Below are 16,226 nucleotides of genomic sequence, written 5' to 3'. Positions count from 1 at the left end.
ATAAGCTCTAAGGGAAAAAAAACCAACGTGAAAGACAGAGTTCTGTGACTAAATAGCCATGAGACTAGTTAAAAGGCTTTATACACAGAAAGTCTGCCCGAAAAAGAAGAGATTCTTTTTCTTTTCAAATTAACACCAGCAACTATTGAGCTAATCTGATCAATGAGAATGATCGAATAGCCAAATTGGATTTAAAAAGTAAAACCATCGACTGTATATTTCTAGGTTGTTAAGTTTTCTAGATTCCAAAATATTCTGTTTGTTCAGTGTTCTGTAAACACCACCTAATTTCTTAGCATTTAGCACATCTATTCTTTCTTCTTATGTGAAGATACGTGTTTCAATATGCCTCTACATAAATATTTCCACTTAGAGGGATGTCATAAAATGTCAAACATGGAACTTTTTCATGATCCCAATAGGCCCAGAAGGTAAGCATGCCAAATGTCCCCTGGTTAGCACTGGAGAAAGATGAGTGGTTACTTCAGATGACACTGGCTCCTCCTCTAGCTTCTCTGTCTCTTTCCTTCCCTCCCCTTCTGGCCCTGTGTCTTCTTCCTTCTTAAATAATAGTCACATTCCCTGAGTCATATTAAAGCAGTGTTATGCACTAATTTCTCTGAAACTCAATATTGATACACACCATCGGACAAGGTGATGTAACATTTTATTGAGGAAATTGAGAAATTATAGCCTCCCCAGATGTTTTTCCAGCCAGACTACATAGTCATACACGTATCATGCCATGCATTTACCAAAAGTGAGAAATGCTTCATACCCTGTAATCATTTGATAAAAAGTAACTGAGAAATCAAATTTTAGAAAATGGATTTAAATTCATACCATATTTGATAAACAGAATACCCTATTTTTTAAAAAAAGAACTTAAAAATATTTAGTACTCTGATGAGATTTTAAGAAATTCTGGATACCCATATAAATATCTGTAGAAAATAATTGCTTTACACCGTTCTGTCAAATTTTGGGTTGATTCAGCCCCAAAGCTTATAAGCAAATCAGTACCTAAAACCCCATAAATAAGTTTCATCAAATATTATGTATTTTCTATACCTTGTACTTTCCAAATTACTGCAGTAATATATGTTGCTCAAGTTGACAAATGTAGAAAACACAGAAAAACATAAAGGGAAAGTAGTTTAAAAATGGAAATGCCACCAACTAGAGATAACCTCTGTAAACTCTTGGTGTATTATGTTGGAGACATTTTTGAGCATGTATGCACACAAAACCACACTCAGACACATGGTCACGTGTACTTTTTTTTCCCAATTAACTTGGTGATGTTCTTTTTAAACCATTTGATTGTTACCTTTTCACTTTGTGGTATATAGTGAATATTTTTCATATAATAGTCCTCTAAAATAAAATTATGACTACAGAGCATACCACCATATGGAAATCCCATATCTATTCAACTGTTTCCCTGGTGTTGAACATTTAGATTGTTTCCTCCTTTTTAAAGTTGACCAATAAAAACTAAGTGAGTATTTGACTTTCTTGTACCTACATTTTTTTTTTTTTTTTTTTTTTTGAGACCGAGTCTCGCTCTTTCGCCCAGGCCGGAGTGCAGTGGCGCGATCTCGGCCCACTGCAAGCTCCTCCTCCCGGGTTCACGCAATTCTCCTGCCTCAGCCTCCTGAGTAGCTGGGACTACAGGCGCCTGCCACTGCACCTGGCTAATTTTTTGTATTTTTAATAGAGACAGGGTTTCACCATGTCAGCCAGGATGGTCTCGACCTCCTGACCTCGTGATCTGCCTGCCTCGGCCTCCCAAAGTGCTGGGATTACAGGTGTGAGCCACCACGCCTTGCCTTTTACCTACATCTTAGTATGTTGTCCCATAATTTCCATGAGATTACTTTCTGGAAATTGAATTTCTCTGTCAAGGGCAGTGATATAAGCTTTGGATAACGTATTGCCAAATTACTTTAAAGAGAGGTTGGATCATTTTAGCTCCCCACTGGGAGTGTGATAGTATACTCCCCACTGGGAGTATAATAATTGCTTTCCCTCCTCCCCACCTCCCTGCACCCCTCATGAACTCCCTTAATCATTGCTAATTTATTGAGTAAAAATAAAGATCTTACTTCAGCTGCCTATGTTTTGTAATTTCGGGTGAGATTAAATTCTGCATATTATTGGCCACTGGTCTTTTTCCTGTTGTGGAATGCCCTACTCAAAAATCCCCTTGCAGGTGTTCCTATTTGTCCTACTGAGTTGTACTTATTTTTTACTTTCAAGCCCTACCTAAGTTTCTTTGACTTACTGGTTGTAGGATGATGCATTTCCCGGGTATGGTGTGATGGCATTCCATTCATTTAAATATTTTTTGTAAGTTTATTTGGTGTTCAAGTATGATACTATACTGGGGTGATGGGTGGGGAATGAGGAACAGTACTGCACAAGCCTTAGGGATCTTTAATAAAAAGTTAAATATTGGCCGGGCACGGTGGCTCACGCCTGTAATCCCAGCACTTTGGCAGGCTGAGGTGGACGGATCACGAGGTCAGGAGATTGAGACCATCTTGGCTAACACGGTGAAACCCTCTCTCTACTAAAAATACAAAAAATTAGCTGGGTGTGGTGGCACATGCCTGTAGTCCCAGCTACTCCGGAGGCTGAGGCAGGAGAATCACTTGAACCTGGGAGGCAGAGGTTGCAGTGAAATTGTAAGTGCTTCTGGTATTATGACTCACACCTGCAGATGAATACCTGCAATAATATTTAATGTTTTTATTAAAGTTGAAAAAATCCAACCACCTCATGTTATAGCTGAGACATGACTATTTTCAAGAAGAGCTCAGATCAACCTTGATCTCTTTCCTCCCACTTCAATGCCCACTCTTCCCACATTTCAGCCCATCAAAGATCATTTTGCATGATTTGCCTAAATATCATTGACAGGAAGATGAAATAAATTTAGGAGAATTTCTCAAGTGTTGTCAGAAGTTTAACCCTATCCTCTGCTTGCTTACAGCGATGAGCAAATGCAAGGAGCCAACCTGGGGCGGAAAGATTTCTGGCGTAAGATGTTCAAGTCCCAGAGTGCAGCAAGTGATACCAGCAGCCAGTCTGAGCAGGACACTTCAGAATGCACGACTGCCCACTCAGGGACCACCTCTGACCGACGTGCCCGTTCACGATCCCGCAGAATTTCCCTCCGGAAGAAGCTTAAACTCCCCATAGGTAAAAGTATGTCTGTATTTGTTTATGGATTATCTTATTACCAACCATGTCCTCAGATCAACTCAGTGATGCATAGTAGGGCCGAAAAAGAAGACCTTCAAGTCATAAGACCTAGACTGACTTCATTCATTCATTCATTCATTTAATTTTTTCCACACGTAATTTTAATACCCTACTACATGCCTCTTCTGTGTGCGATCACTACACTAGCCATCAAGGATTAAATAGCAAGCAAATACACACAGCCTCCCAACTTTGCTAAACTTGCAATATAGTAGGAGCCCCAGTCATTAAAGCAGATAATCATACAACTAAGTATAATTGCAAACTATGAATTTTATGAAGGAAGTATACATAGTTCTATGAAAGCATGCAACAATGAGCCCTGATCTGAATGTGGGGGAGGAGGCAGAAATCAGGGAAGGCTTCCTAGTGGTAGAGGCATTAAGATCTCCAGGATACTTGGGAGAAGGAAGGAGAGCACTCCAGGTAGCCATTATTTGCAAAGATATTAGGAGGTTGAAGGGAAGTGAAGGAACTGAAACAAGGAGACAAGTGGCTGTATGACTGTAGTAGAATGATAGGGGCCAGGTCAGGTTGACTCTTCATTCTAGATCCCTAGATAGCCAAGATGGGATGTTGAACAGGAGAGTAACTCAAGCAAGTAAACTTTTTCCAAAACATCACTGCATGGAAATCATACTGGCGGCAGCATGAATAGATAAGGGAGACCAGAAGGAAAGTTAGCTAGTAGGTTAGGTATAAGTAAATGGAAGCTTGGACTGGGTGGTGGCCATGTAGGCAGAGATAAATGAACACATTTGAGAAATATTTAAGAGGTAAAATTCACAGGCTTTAATGAGAGGTGTGAAGCTGGATAGATGATGGTTTCCTCTCAACCCAGATTCTTTTTGTCTTGGCCCCACATGCTTATGCAATTTTATAGTCTAACACTGAACATTTTTATTCAAAGCATGTATATTGAAAACAATTTGTTTTTCTATTTATACCAAGCCATGTAACTTTCATCACCTGTTGGGCTTATGTTGACATTTCTGTTTAATTGATTGGATAGAAAATGCTACATTGATCTAAATGATTTAACTATTAAATAGGGAACTGGCTGAAAAGATCATCCCTCTCAGGCCTGGCAGATGGTGTGGAGGACCTCCTGGACATTAGCTCTGTGGACCGACTCTCTTTCATCAGGCAAAGCTCCAAGGTAAACAGGACATAACTTGTGTAAGTGAATGTTGAAGTCACTGATAGAAATATGTGAAGGCTGAGAAATAGCAAACACCTGCAGGGGCCAAATAAGGAAGAGCTGAAGAAACTCTCCAGATGAACTAACTTTGGAAACTTAGATAAGCAATGGAAACTAAAATGTTGAAGTAGTAGGCTATCATAGGAAGGGAAAAAGAAAAGTGTGGTCAAAAAATTATATAAAATTATAATGCAAATATAGAGATGTATATAGACATTATTTCCCAGCTATTTTTGACTTTTAACACACCTACGAAATGACTGACATCTCAAACTCCTGTCCAAGGATCTGGTAATTTTACAGTGATCCCTTTTACATATTAAGACACACATAATTCATCCTTTTCCCACTACTTTTGGCACCATATGAACCATTATCTATATTGAAAAGAAGAAAGAAACTCGGGATGACTTTTTTCACTACACTCCTCCTTCATAATACTGTGAAGCATTGGAGTAATGTGAGGTTTCTTCCGAGAGTCCACCCTGTGGTTGCTTCATGGCCTGGTCATTTGTATGCCTAATTTTCAGCATATGATAAGAGTTATGTTTCCTTATATGTGTACAAATTATTTGCTTGCATTCTTTTGTTTTCTAATCTCACTAAAATCAGGGTTGTTTTTGTTTTGTTTTGTTCTTTGTGGGTTTTGTTGTTGTTGATGTTGTTGTTGTTTTTGTTTTTGTTTTGTTTTGTTTTTGATGAAGACTCGATCTGTCGCCAGGCTGGAGTGCAGTAGCGCGATCTCGGCTTACTGCAACCTCCACCTTCCAGGTTCAAGCGATTCTCCTGCCTCAGCCTCCCGAGTAGCTGGGACTAGTGCATGCCACCATGCCCAGCTAATTTAATATTTTTAGTAGAGACGGGGTTTCACCATGTTGGCTAGGATGGTCTTGATCTCTTGATCTCGTGATCCTCCCACCTCGGCCTCCCAAAGTGCTGGGATTACAGGTGTGAGCCACCACGCCCAGCCAAACCAGTTTTCTTTTATCTAGTCTGTTTTAAAAGTGATATTTTGAAATTATCCAAATAATATGCAAGACTATAGCATATTTAGAAAATAGTATCATTCCTTCCTTACCTTTTATTTGCTAAAAAACGTAAGTCAAGTATTTGAGTTTGTGTGGCCCATAGCTTCCTTGCTGTGCGAAAAATTTTGAGTACTGCTGAGCTAAAAGCAAGATGAAGAACATATTTTAATTCTTAGAAAGAGAAACATGTTATTACATTTTTATTATAGTACACTCTATAAATTACTTTATACTGATTCTTTCACAGAGATTTAAAGTATTCTATTTGGCTATCTTTCACTTTGGTCTGATTCTCAATTGTGGTATTTGTAAAGAATGACTATGTCTTGCTATTCATTAATTTCAGTTTGGACTTTATCAGATTTAAACTCTAAGAATATCTCAATTATTTTTATAGCACCTGATTATTTAGCTTTTAATCTGGGACCTGGTTCCTCCTTTTAGTTACAGTGATGTCTTTTTTGGCACATGGGAATGAACTACACTGATGACTAAACTAACCAGATGTGGAAGCCAGAAGAGCAAAGTAATCGTATGAAAATGAGTAAACAACTCATTTTCAAGTCAAGAATTGATCTAACCACAAGATTTGAATCTTGTTATCGCTCTACTTTCCTTTTTTTTTTTTTTTTTTTCTCAGGTCAAATTCACTAGTGCTGTGAAGCTTTCTGAAGGTGGGCCAGGAAGTGGCATGGAAAATGGAAGAGATGAAGAGGAGAATTTCTTCAAGCGTCTTGGTAAATGTCATGCATCCTAAGAATTCTATTCAACTTTCATCACACAGAACAAAAACTTGATTACATTAAGTGGTCCATTTTCTATTTTCATTGGTTTTTCATTCATTTCTTTCTCATACATGCCTTTTACCACTGTCTATAGCTTCTCTTTTTGCAATTTGATTAAACAGACATTTATGGAAGCCTTACCTATGTTCCTCACTCCATGATGGGCACTGGGTTTTCAAAGAATAAGATCCAGCCTCTTCTGCTGTTCTATCTTTTATTAAAATCTGAGAACTTTACAAAACTTCCAGAGATCCTTTTATCCACCCACCTATCTACTTACAAATTCTGCTCAGTATATCCCTGACAGGTGGCCAGCCACCCTCTGCACACTTCCACTGAGGGGGAGTTTATAACTTTACAAAGCAACCTGTTCCAGAGCAAGACAGCCTTAATTATTAGAGAATTTTTCCTTACATTCTGAAGACATACTTATCCACAAATTTGCTTCATTTTTCCTAGTTATGACGTCTGTACCAAGATGCACACGCATACACATCACATACACTCACACACACATATCATGCAAGCTCCATATGTTGTCCATTTCATGTTCTGTCTTTTCATCTCACTGCTGCTAGTTAAACATCTTTGATTACTTTTCCTTATATGGAAGTGTCTCTAGATCCATCACCATTCTGATTCCTTTTTATTATGTATTTTAGTTAGATGATATGCTTTTTTACAAAATGTGGAACTTAGGATGGAATGCAATATGCCATATGTAAAATTAATTAGTATAGTAGATAGTGTAACTATTAAGCTTGAGGACTACAGGAAGTATATGAACACAATTTAAAATTACATTTTCTATTTTCATATCACGTAATTGGTTTGTATTGATTAATTTTTGCTAGCCTTTTTTCACATGGATGAATATCATGGTATACTTTAATATAGCCATTATTTGTTCTTCATTTCAAAAATGATGAAAATGCATTATTTCATTAGCTTAGGAGGTAGTTAAGTCACTTCCCCAGGAAGGAAATTAAGAGACAGAATCCATAATTTTGAGGAGAATCCATTTTCAATGCTTTTACACTCTTTCCACTCCTCTTTGAGATCAAAATATAAATAAATAAGCAAATGAATGAATGAATGAGTGAATGAAAAGAGAATCAAAACTAAATTGAACTCTGTCTTTTCTTCTTTGTACTATAAAGATCTGTCTGCAGAGACATGCACATTTCCCTGTTCTCGTCCAAGTTGTTCATATTATTACTGAACAGGAAAAATGCAAAGATATAACTCTAAGAATACTTCTACTTGACTTTGATTAATTAATGATTTGTGGGTACAGATTTTTAGTGAACCATACACTTAATTTTCTAGTGATCAGAGAACTTTCCCATATCACTACAGAAACATCATCAGAATTTACCAAAACATGCCTATGATATCCTTACAACTCTATCAGAAAAAACATGACTTAGTTCAGCATAATGAAGTTACAGTGATTCCTATGATTACTTCTCTCTTGAAAATGTTCCTATCTATTTAATTATCTCTTATAGAATTTGACTAGTGCAAACATCAAGTTTATTAGTCTCTGTGGTTTTAAGAATCTTCTAATAACCAGGACATTTGTCATTTTCAATCCTTTTACACTCTTTCCACTCCTCATGATATTTTGGAGACAATATGTCTCACGTTCAGACGTCAGTATTATAAAGAAATTTTCTTGTGCTTTTTTGAGAATGAAGTGTGGAGCTAAAGTGTGTTTCTCCAGGTATGTGTCATGCTAACTGGATGTCATTTGACTGGAGCTGCAATCACATCTTTAAGTTCTCTTTATGCACTAAAGTATAACTGAGGCTTAAACTCAAAGAATGTAGGGTCTCTCACATTTGGTGAATATTTCTTCTTGTTTCAAAATTCCTTCCTTCCTTCCTTCCTTCCTTCCTTCCTTCCTTCCTTGCTTCCTTGCTTCCTTGCTTCCTTCCTTCTTCTCTTCTCTTCTCTCCTTTCTTTCTTTCTTTTTCTTTCTTTCTTTCACTCTCTCTCTTCTTTCTCTTTCTTTCTTTCTTTCTTTCTTTCTTTCTTTCTTTCTTTCTTTTCTTTTCTTTTCTTTCCAAATCTCCTTCTCTTTCTTTCTTTCCTTTCTTCCTTCTTTCTTTTTGAGACAGGGTCTTCCCCTGTCACCCATGCTGGAGTGCAATGGTACAATCATAGTTCACTGCAGCCTCAAACTCCCAGGCTCAAATGATCCTCTTGCCTCAGTCTTGCAAGTAGCTAGGATTAGGGACATGCACCACCATGCCCCACTAAATTTGTTTTACATTTTTTGTAGAGATGGGCGGGGTGGATCTTGCTATGTTGCCCAGGCTTGTCTTGAACTGCTGGCCTCAAGTGATCCTCCTACCACAGCGTCCCAAAGTGCTGGGATCACAGGCATGAACCACCATGCCTGCCCAAATATTTCTTCTTAAGTGAACTTTTTCTGTCTGCTATGAACTGAATGTGTATATCCCCAAAAAATTTGTCTTGAAGCTCTAATCCCCAAAGTGGTAGTATTTAGAGGTGGAGGCTTTGGGAGGTGATTAGGTTTAGATAAGGTCATAAGGGGGGCACTTGTGATGGGATTTTAATGCCCTCATTAAAAAAAAAAAAAAGGAGGAGACATAAGGTCTCTCTGCATGCATACACCAAGGAAAAGCCACGTGAGCACATAACCAGGAAGAGAGCCATCACCAAGAACCCGACCATGCGGACACCCTGATCTCAGACTTCCAGCCTTCAGAACTGTGAGAAATAAATGTTTGTTGTTTTAAGTCACCCAGTCTATGACATTTCATTGTAGCTGGCCTGATTATGGCACTATACTTCTCCGTTTGTAGATTTTTCTCCTTGGTGGAAAAGATAAAAGCATAATTGACTTGTTTACACTCTCCTTTTAATTCTCTTACATTCTCTTCTTATTCGTGTTCCAAACATGTTATCATTAGCATTTCTTACAAACATTAGTTCATTCTGGACTTTGTGTTTTTCTTACCACAATTCCTATGGATTTTAGCCATTGCTTCGTATATTCTTTGTATTCCATTCACAGATTCAAAAGATCTGATATGGAATATTCATAGAGCCAGATTCTACAATGAGTTTGTGTCAACAATACCTGAAATGCAGTTTATTTTTGCATGTCTAGAAAACAAAGCCATAATATTTGAGATTGTTATCTGGAATATTTTATGTGCTTTAGGCTGGCAAGAGAATATAGCTTATATATCACTATTCTTTGCCTATGTTCTCTTGCTTTTTAAAAATTATAAAAAAGATATTCCTTTGGAATTGCTTGCAAAAAATAAGTATCTCCAGCTTAAACAACATTATCTGCTAATCTAAGTACATTGTATTTTGCAACAACTACTGCCCTTAATTGTGCAAACATCATTCTATTTTTGAGCTTGCTTTTTTCCTTACTTCCTTTTCTGCTTCCTTCCTTTCTTTCCTTCTCTCCTTTCTTTCTCTTGATTTCTTTCTTGCTCTCTCCCTTTGTTCTTTCTTTTCTTCTTTCCCTTCTTTCTTTTTCTCTCTTTCCTTTGCAGTCTATGTGTATAAATGATTCGTACCCAACCATGATAGATGTGTTGTCTTTTCTTATCTAAATTATCTTAATTACAGAATTTCTTTGTTTCTTTCTTTAAAGTTGTTAAAGAGAACAAACATCAAACCTTCTTACCCTCAGTTTAAACGCAGTACTTTAGCTTCACTGATTTGAGATGAAATGCCATCGAATTTCTTTAAAATTTAAAAGTTATTCAATAAATAAAAACTGTATCTGGTGAACATGAAATAGAATTGAAATTACATTCAGAAATTAGCTTTTTCTTTTGTGTTTTCATATTCACTGAAATTATTTCATTTTAAAAATCATGTTGTCTCTATTTGAGGGAAGGTGTTTGATCAATTAAAACAATTTTTTTCAACCACTCAACACGTTTACTGCACATGTTCTATGTTCTCAGCTGTGCCATCAACACAATGGGAAATGCTGCTTAAGGAAATACTAGATTTTATGTCTGAAACTTTGTACCCGTAAGTGTATATGATAATGATTTGCCAATTAAAAATAATGTTAAAAAACAAGCAGGATATTTTTATACATCCCTTCTTGGATTTAAAAGCTTATAAAAATGCATTCTACGTAAATAGAATTATAATTACACCTCAATATACACCTCAACATAAAAAATAAGTATTAAACAAATGCAACTAAAATATACTGAGGCTAAAAAAGTAATCGTTATATCTAAGGAAGCCAAGAGGCATTCTTACATCCTAGTGTATTGCTATAAAAAATTGATTAAAAAATACATTTTGCAGCCAAATTACTTTTTGACATTTCTTTTAGTAGTACAATATGGAATGCCAGCAGGATACAATTTTATCATCAGTTTATCATTAAAAATACAGGAGAAAACCCAAGAAATATAATATGTACAATGAGGAATTATTTCTTACATTAAGTTTTTCTAACATGATCACTACCTTCAGCAGAGTATAAAAGTCTGACCTTCTTCCATATAAACATTTGGTATTTTAGAGATTACATTGTGGCATAGTGGTAAGAGTGCCGGTTTGTGCACTCTCAGTAGATCTGGATTTAAATCTTGCCTTTATAACTGTCCATTGTATAAACAGATTGGGCTACTTAACCTGTTCCTTCACCTGTTCCTTCTCTCTTTCTCTGTCTCTGTCCACCACTCTCTCCTCACCAACAGACCCATACACCCCAAAAATACACTCTCTTTTAAAATAATTTAAAAAACGTATCTTATAGGGCTATGGCAAAAAATAAAGAAAATTAATTATAAAATATTTCATACAGTACTTGGGATATACTAAGTGCTCAAAAATAGTACCAAAAATATATCAAAAATATATTCTTATCTATTAATGCTATATAAATACAATGCTCTATAAATACAATGGAAAATGTCCATTATAATTAGCTTTTATTAACAACATGATTCTTATGTCCTGTGCTTATAGGATTCTGCTGATCTTCTCACCTGTAATAAATATATATTATTCTGTGAAGCAAAGAATATAGGTTCTTGCTGTCAGTGAATGTTCTGATGACTTCTCTCTTCATTATTTTACTTACATCCCTTAACTGCATTATTTCTGAAATTCTCGCAATTAAAGTGGCACTTCTTTTAGAAATATTGAATACAATCCTTTTGAAATTGGTAATCTTGTCAAATAAAAATTGAAGAAATTTGTGAAATACATATTCTTAATGCTTCCTTAAATAAAATGATCTCAACTGTTCTTAATAAATTTGATAAATAAGAATAACTTCATTGATCATCTATCTGGTCTTATGTATTAATTCCATTACAAATTTTAGGCTGTTATTACCTAATGTATTTTAAATCTTAATTATAGCAACAAATAATAAAACAACTGGATTCACAAAAAAAAATCTTATTATTTGGGATGCCTCTTTAATTCAAAGTTTAAGGGACTGTTTATACTTTTAACAGATGAGAATCCTTTGGTATACATATAGTATACTTTATATACTATTAAAGGGGCATATATAAATGATTAATAAAGTGACATATAGTTATAAAAAATAACAGGAATTTACCTGTTCTAGTAGCTTTGGTAATGTCCAGTGAGGAAATAGAGTAGCATTTTGAAAGGGAGCTGCTTGAAAACAAAGCTCTCCTGGAATTGTTTGTTCGTCATCTATAGCTTTTCTTCTTTGTATCATTTGAGATTTTGTCTTTTGAATTTTTTCCGCCATCAGATTCTTCTCATGGTAGTTCCTTTTGCATATGATAAAAAATATGCTATACTAACTGGAAAAAAAAACACTGAAGGTATTGAATTTTGAACTTTTGAATATGGAATATTTGCATCTGAAAAAGAAACATACCCATAAAGAATGAAATATAGGAAATTTCAATAATGATACTTTAATTATCTTCTGAGCCATTTTTGAGCTTATGAAAGTGTTCAAACATAGGCAAAAAGTAAAGAGAATGGTTCATTGGATCCAAAATATTCATCACACTTGCAAAAATAATTTAGAAATTGCCATATTTGCTTCATCTATCTTTCATGCTCTTTTAAATGTATTGTAAAACAAATCCCAGCCATCATGTTATTTCATACTGACATACGTCAATATGACTGAGTCACTGTGAAAGTTGTAGACCAAGATTGGTAATTATTTTTATGCCTTGCCATAATTTTTAAATCTGGTGGTAATAAAGTCTAAATGAATCTGTGTCCCAGGCTTAAACTGCTTCCAAAGGATGTGTTCCCTGATAGAGTAGGTTCCCGCATTTTTCCATTAGTGGATATAGTGGCTGACATCCTTGTGTGTCGTGCACTGTCATGGTAAACCCAGGCCCATAACTGTAAACACCCCCTTTTATCTACTATGAATGCAAATTGTTAGAGTGGTAACCCTAACTCTGGACCTCTGGTAGCCAGTGATTCTTTGCACTGTAACTGAGAAAAGGTTTTTCCTTTCACCACAGTGCTGTACCAATTTGTACAGCATGCTGTACACAGTGTACACATTATACACAATGCTGTACCAATGCTGTATCAATTTGTTGTAACAGATCTGAAATTGCACAATGATTGCAACTTCCATAAAAACAGAAGTTGTTGATTACAGGAAGAATAATTTTAAATACACCAAAAGCTCTTACTAGTATTCAAAAGAAGACCTGCAAGTAAAATGATCAAACACTGTATTTAAATATTTAGGTAAAATCTTGCATTTTCATATGTCATGTGTCACCAGATTCCCAAAAGTCAGGATGTGTTTAAATCAAACATTAGGTTGGAGAGCAAGGAAGTGGAGTGAAGGAGAAAGTTTTCTGGCCAACACTGTAGAAAACACTCTGTTATATCTTTGAAACTCTTTTTAAACCTGTGCTCCTTTACGTTCTCTCTCTTTCATTCCTCCACCATGGCACTACCCCTACAGGTTGCCACAGTTTTGATGATCATCTCTCTCCCAACCAAGATGGTGGAAAAAGCAAAAACGTGGTGAATCTTGGAGCAATCCGACAAGGCATGAAACGCTTCCAATTTCTGTTAAACTGCTGTGAGCCAGGGACAATTCCTGATGCCTCCATCCTAGCAGCTGCCTTGGATCTAGTAAGTTGGTGAAAGAATTTTCCCACCCTGCCCCCCATCCCAAGTAACACTGTTAACAGAGGTAAGCATGATTCCCCAATTGTAATCCTCCTGTGTTTGTTTGTTTGTTTGCTTTTTCAGAATTAGTGATAAAAGGGGGAAGAAAGATGGTGAAAAAGGGAGAAAAATCTTAATTAATATGCCCTGGGAAATAGACTTGTCTAAATATGTGAAGGCTCTGGAGTCAGACCGACTGAGTTAAAATCACTCTGACATTTACTACCTGAACCTCTGTAAAATGAGTGTAAGAGCAATAACAATACTATAGCTACCTCCCAGGGCTAGTGTGAAAACTAAATGAGATATTAGATATAAGGCCCTCATCACAGTGCCTGAAATACAGGAACTACACAATAAAGTGGGCCATTATTACTATATTATTGGTCTTATGTCTGCCATGTATTAGTCCTTTAAACTCACCAAGCCTTCATTTCATTATCCATCAATTGGAGGAAAAATATGAAGCAAGGATCAATTGAAATGAATTGCACAAACACTTTGGACATTGTATGGTATTATACACATGTAAAAGATTAAAGAGTATGAAGTGGATCTTGGTTAGAAAGTGTTTTTATCAGGTAAATTAGGCCCACATGTGAGTTTTGAACTCAGCCTATCTTTATTTATAAAGTCTTTATATGCTGCATAAACACTGGGTACAAAATACCAAGTAAACATTAGGAAAAAAAAGTATTTTATTTTAACTTTTAAAAAAGACAAACTGAAACAGATTTTTATTAGAACAAAAAACTTTAAGCCTGCCAATAAATGATCCTTTTTTCAGGTTTTATGACACACGAATAAGTGACCAGTGGTCACTCATATTTTACCTTGGAAAATAATCCAAACCTTATAATGTAATTCATGAAATTTCTCTGTGACATTTGCAGCTTTTGCTCTAAGGATATTTAGTGACCAGCAAGGTATGTGGCTTCGTTTAAGGCTGAAATATTAATACCGCTTATAATCACTCAAAATGATTGCTTTCCATTATGTAAGTTTTTTCAGTCAGTTTCTCATTATTGGGTAGTGACCTTTGAGAATTTTTTAAAAATTGCAGCATGTTCAATGTGTAATGATATGTGCCATGGTGACTGTAAAATGTAGAATATCACAGGTCTCCAGGAGAGCTGAGGTTTGTGGCAATTAAACAGTCAAAGTACAGTGAGATGTCTGTCTAAAGCAGGAGAGCTTGACAAGGCAAGGAGCCAATCCCCTGTTTTCTAGGTGGGATAGTGGAAACTTAGCTGTCACTCTTTTGAGTCATGCATGGTTTGTCTTAATCACATCTTGCTCTGTTCCCGAAGGAGCAGATTAAAATAAATAAATGCAACAAATTCATTAAAAAAGAACAAACAAACACTTAAACAATGGAAAAGTATATGAACAGCCAGTCACCAAAAATACTAATAGTCAGTAAACTATACCTCATCTTACTTGAACTTAAGAAATGCTCTGTTAATTTACAAGTTAAAAAAAAAAGTAAAAGAAATACCTATTAAAATAGCCACAGATTCCTACTTTATAGCTCTCAGGTTGGCAATGATTTGAAAGTGCTGATATGAGTGGAAAATATCAAACACCACATGCAGTGTCAGTAGTGGTGTAAGCAGCAGGATTTGATTAGAGAACAGAAGGAATTCTTGGACTAACTGGGTAATAATGAGAGCAGTGATAGTGAGTGGAGCACTCCTCAGTTCCTCCCTGAGTAGTAAGTAATTTTGGACTGTATATAGTCAGGGAGGGAGAGTAGCAGTTCTCTACATGTCAAATACATCAAATGGAAAGGGTGGTGGTATTTAAAAGCCCAGAGTCAATGTGAGTTATAAGATACTCACCATATAATAATTAACTCAGCAAATGTCTTTTGAGGGATTCCTATGTGCCAGGCATGGTCTTGTTAATGATAACACAACAAAACTCAACTGGAGGGCTGCATCTGTTTTTCCCTTTTTCCAATGAAGATTGTGTTTATATAGTGATTTTTTTTCCAGATGTCTAAGTGTACAGCATTCTAAGGTTGATTAATGAATGATTAGTATTTATTGTATGCCCACCCTGTTGCCAAAGGAAAAAACTGAAGCTCAGAAAGACCGATTAATAGGCAGGGCTACAAAGTCAGCAAAGGATGGAGCCAGATTGGAACCTGAGTCTATCTTCCAAGCCCTTCTATTTTGTATTCTACCATACTGATTCTCTTATTAAAATATTATGTGAGACCATTTACTTTAAAGCATGCAATAATAACGAATTCCATATTTTATACCCAATAGCTTAAACGTGGTTAGGGAAGTGAAGGTGACAGAAGCTGGTTGATCTCATAAGTCTCATGGTAAGAAAGAAAATGAAGGAGCGCTGGAGCTTATAAGCAGTGTCTTTTGAGCCATCAAATAAAGAGGCATTTTCTCATTAACCTATGTGTCCACTGATTGAGTAGCCTGCATCTGGAAGTAATGAGGTCTTTGTCATTAGACTGGATCCAGTGGGGGTGAATGTACAGGAGGATCAAGTAGTGTGTGGGTAGTAGGAGTTCCTTTCATACCTGACAGTCTTTGATTCAAGGTCAAGGTCAAGCTGTGTGTAGCGTACAGAGGTCAAAATTCCAGAGGTCAGAATCAATCAAGGGTTAAAGGAGCTCAGTAATTTCCATTGTGAGGCAAAAAGAGAGAGAGAATCTGGGTAGACATGATTGGTTGGATAAAAGGCATAGGTGATGATGGTGGTGGTGGTGGTGGCTGGCAGAGGTGTTGGTAGAGAATAATAATCATAACATTTTCA

General features: G+C 36.2%; 1 protein-coding gene across 14 annotated transcripts in view; it reads left to right on the top strand.

Moving 5' to 3' along the window:
* The window catches only part of UNC80 (unc-80 homolog, NALCN channel complex subunit), a 231,472-nt gene that overhangs the window by 66,667 nt on the left and 148,579 nt on the right, over positions 1–16,226 (top strand). For 11 of the 14 annotated variants that reach the window (XM_032754682.2, XM_032754680.2, XM_032754686.2 and 8 more), the window contains 4 exons: positions 2,999–3,213; positions 4,323–4,429; positions 6,140–6,236; positions 13,237–13,409. In XM_032754682.2, coding sequence (XP_032610573.1) covers positions 2,999–3,213; positions 4,323–4,429; positions 6,140–6,236; positions 13,237–13,409 — 592 coding nt within the window. The remainder of the gene's footprint in view (positions 1–2,998; positions 3,214–4,322; positions 4,430–6,139; positions 6,237–13,236; positions 13,410–16,226) is intronic. The other 3 variants (XM_032754681.2, XM_032754685.2, XM_032754684.2) reach the window with 1 other exon arrangement.

Source organism: Hylobates moloch, unplaced genomic scaffold (assembly GCF_009828535.3).
Source record: "Hylobates moloch isolate HMO894 unplaced genomic scaffold, HMol_V3 SCAFFOLD_1, whole genome shotgun sequence".
NCBI lineage: Eukaryota > Metazoa > Chordata > Mammalia > Primates > Hylobatidae > Hylobates > Hylobates moloch.
This window is presented reverse-complemented; position numbering and strand designations above follow the sequence as displayed.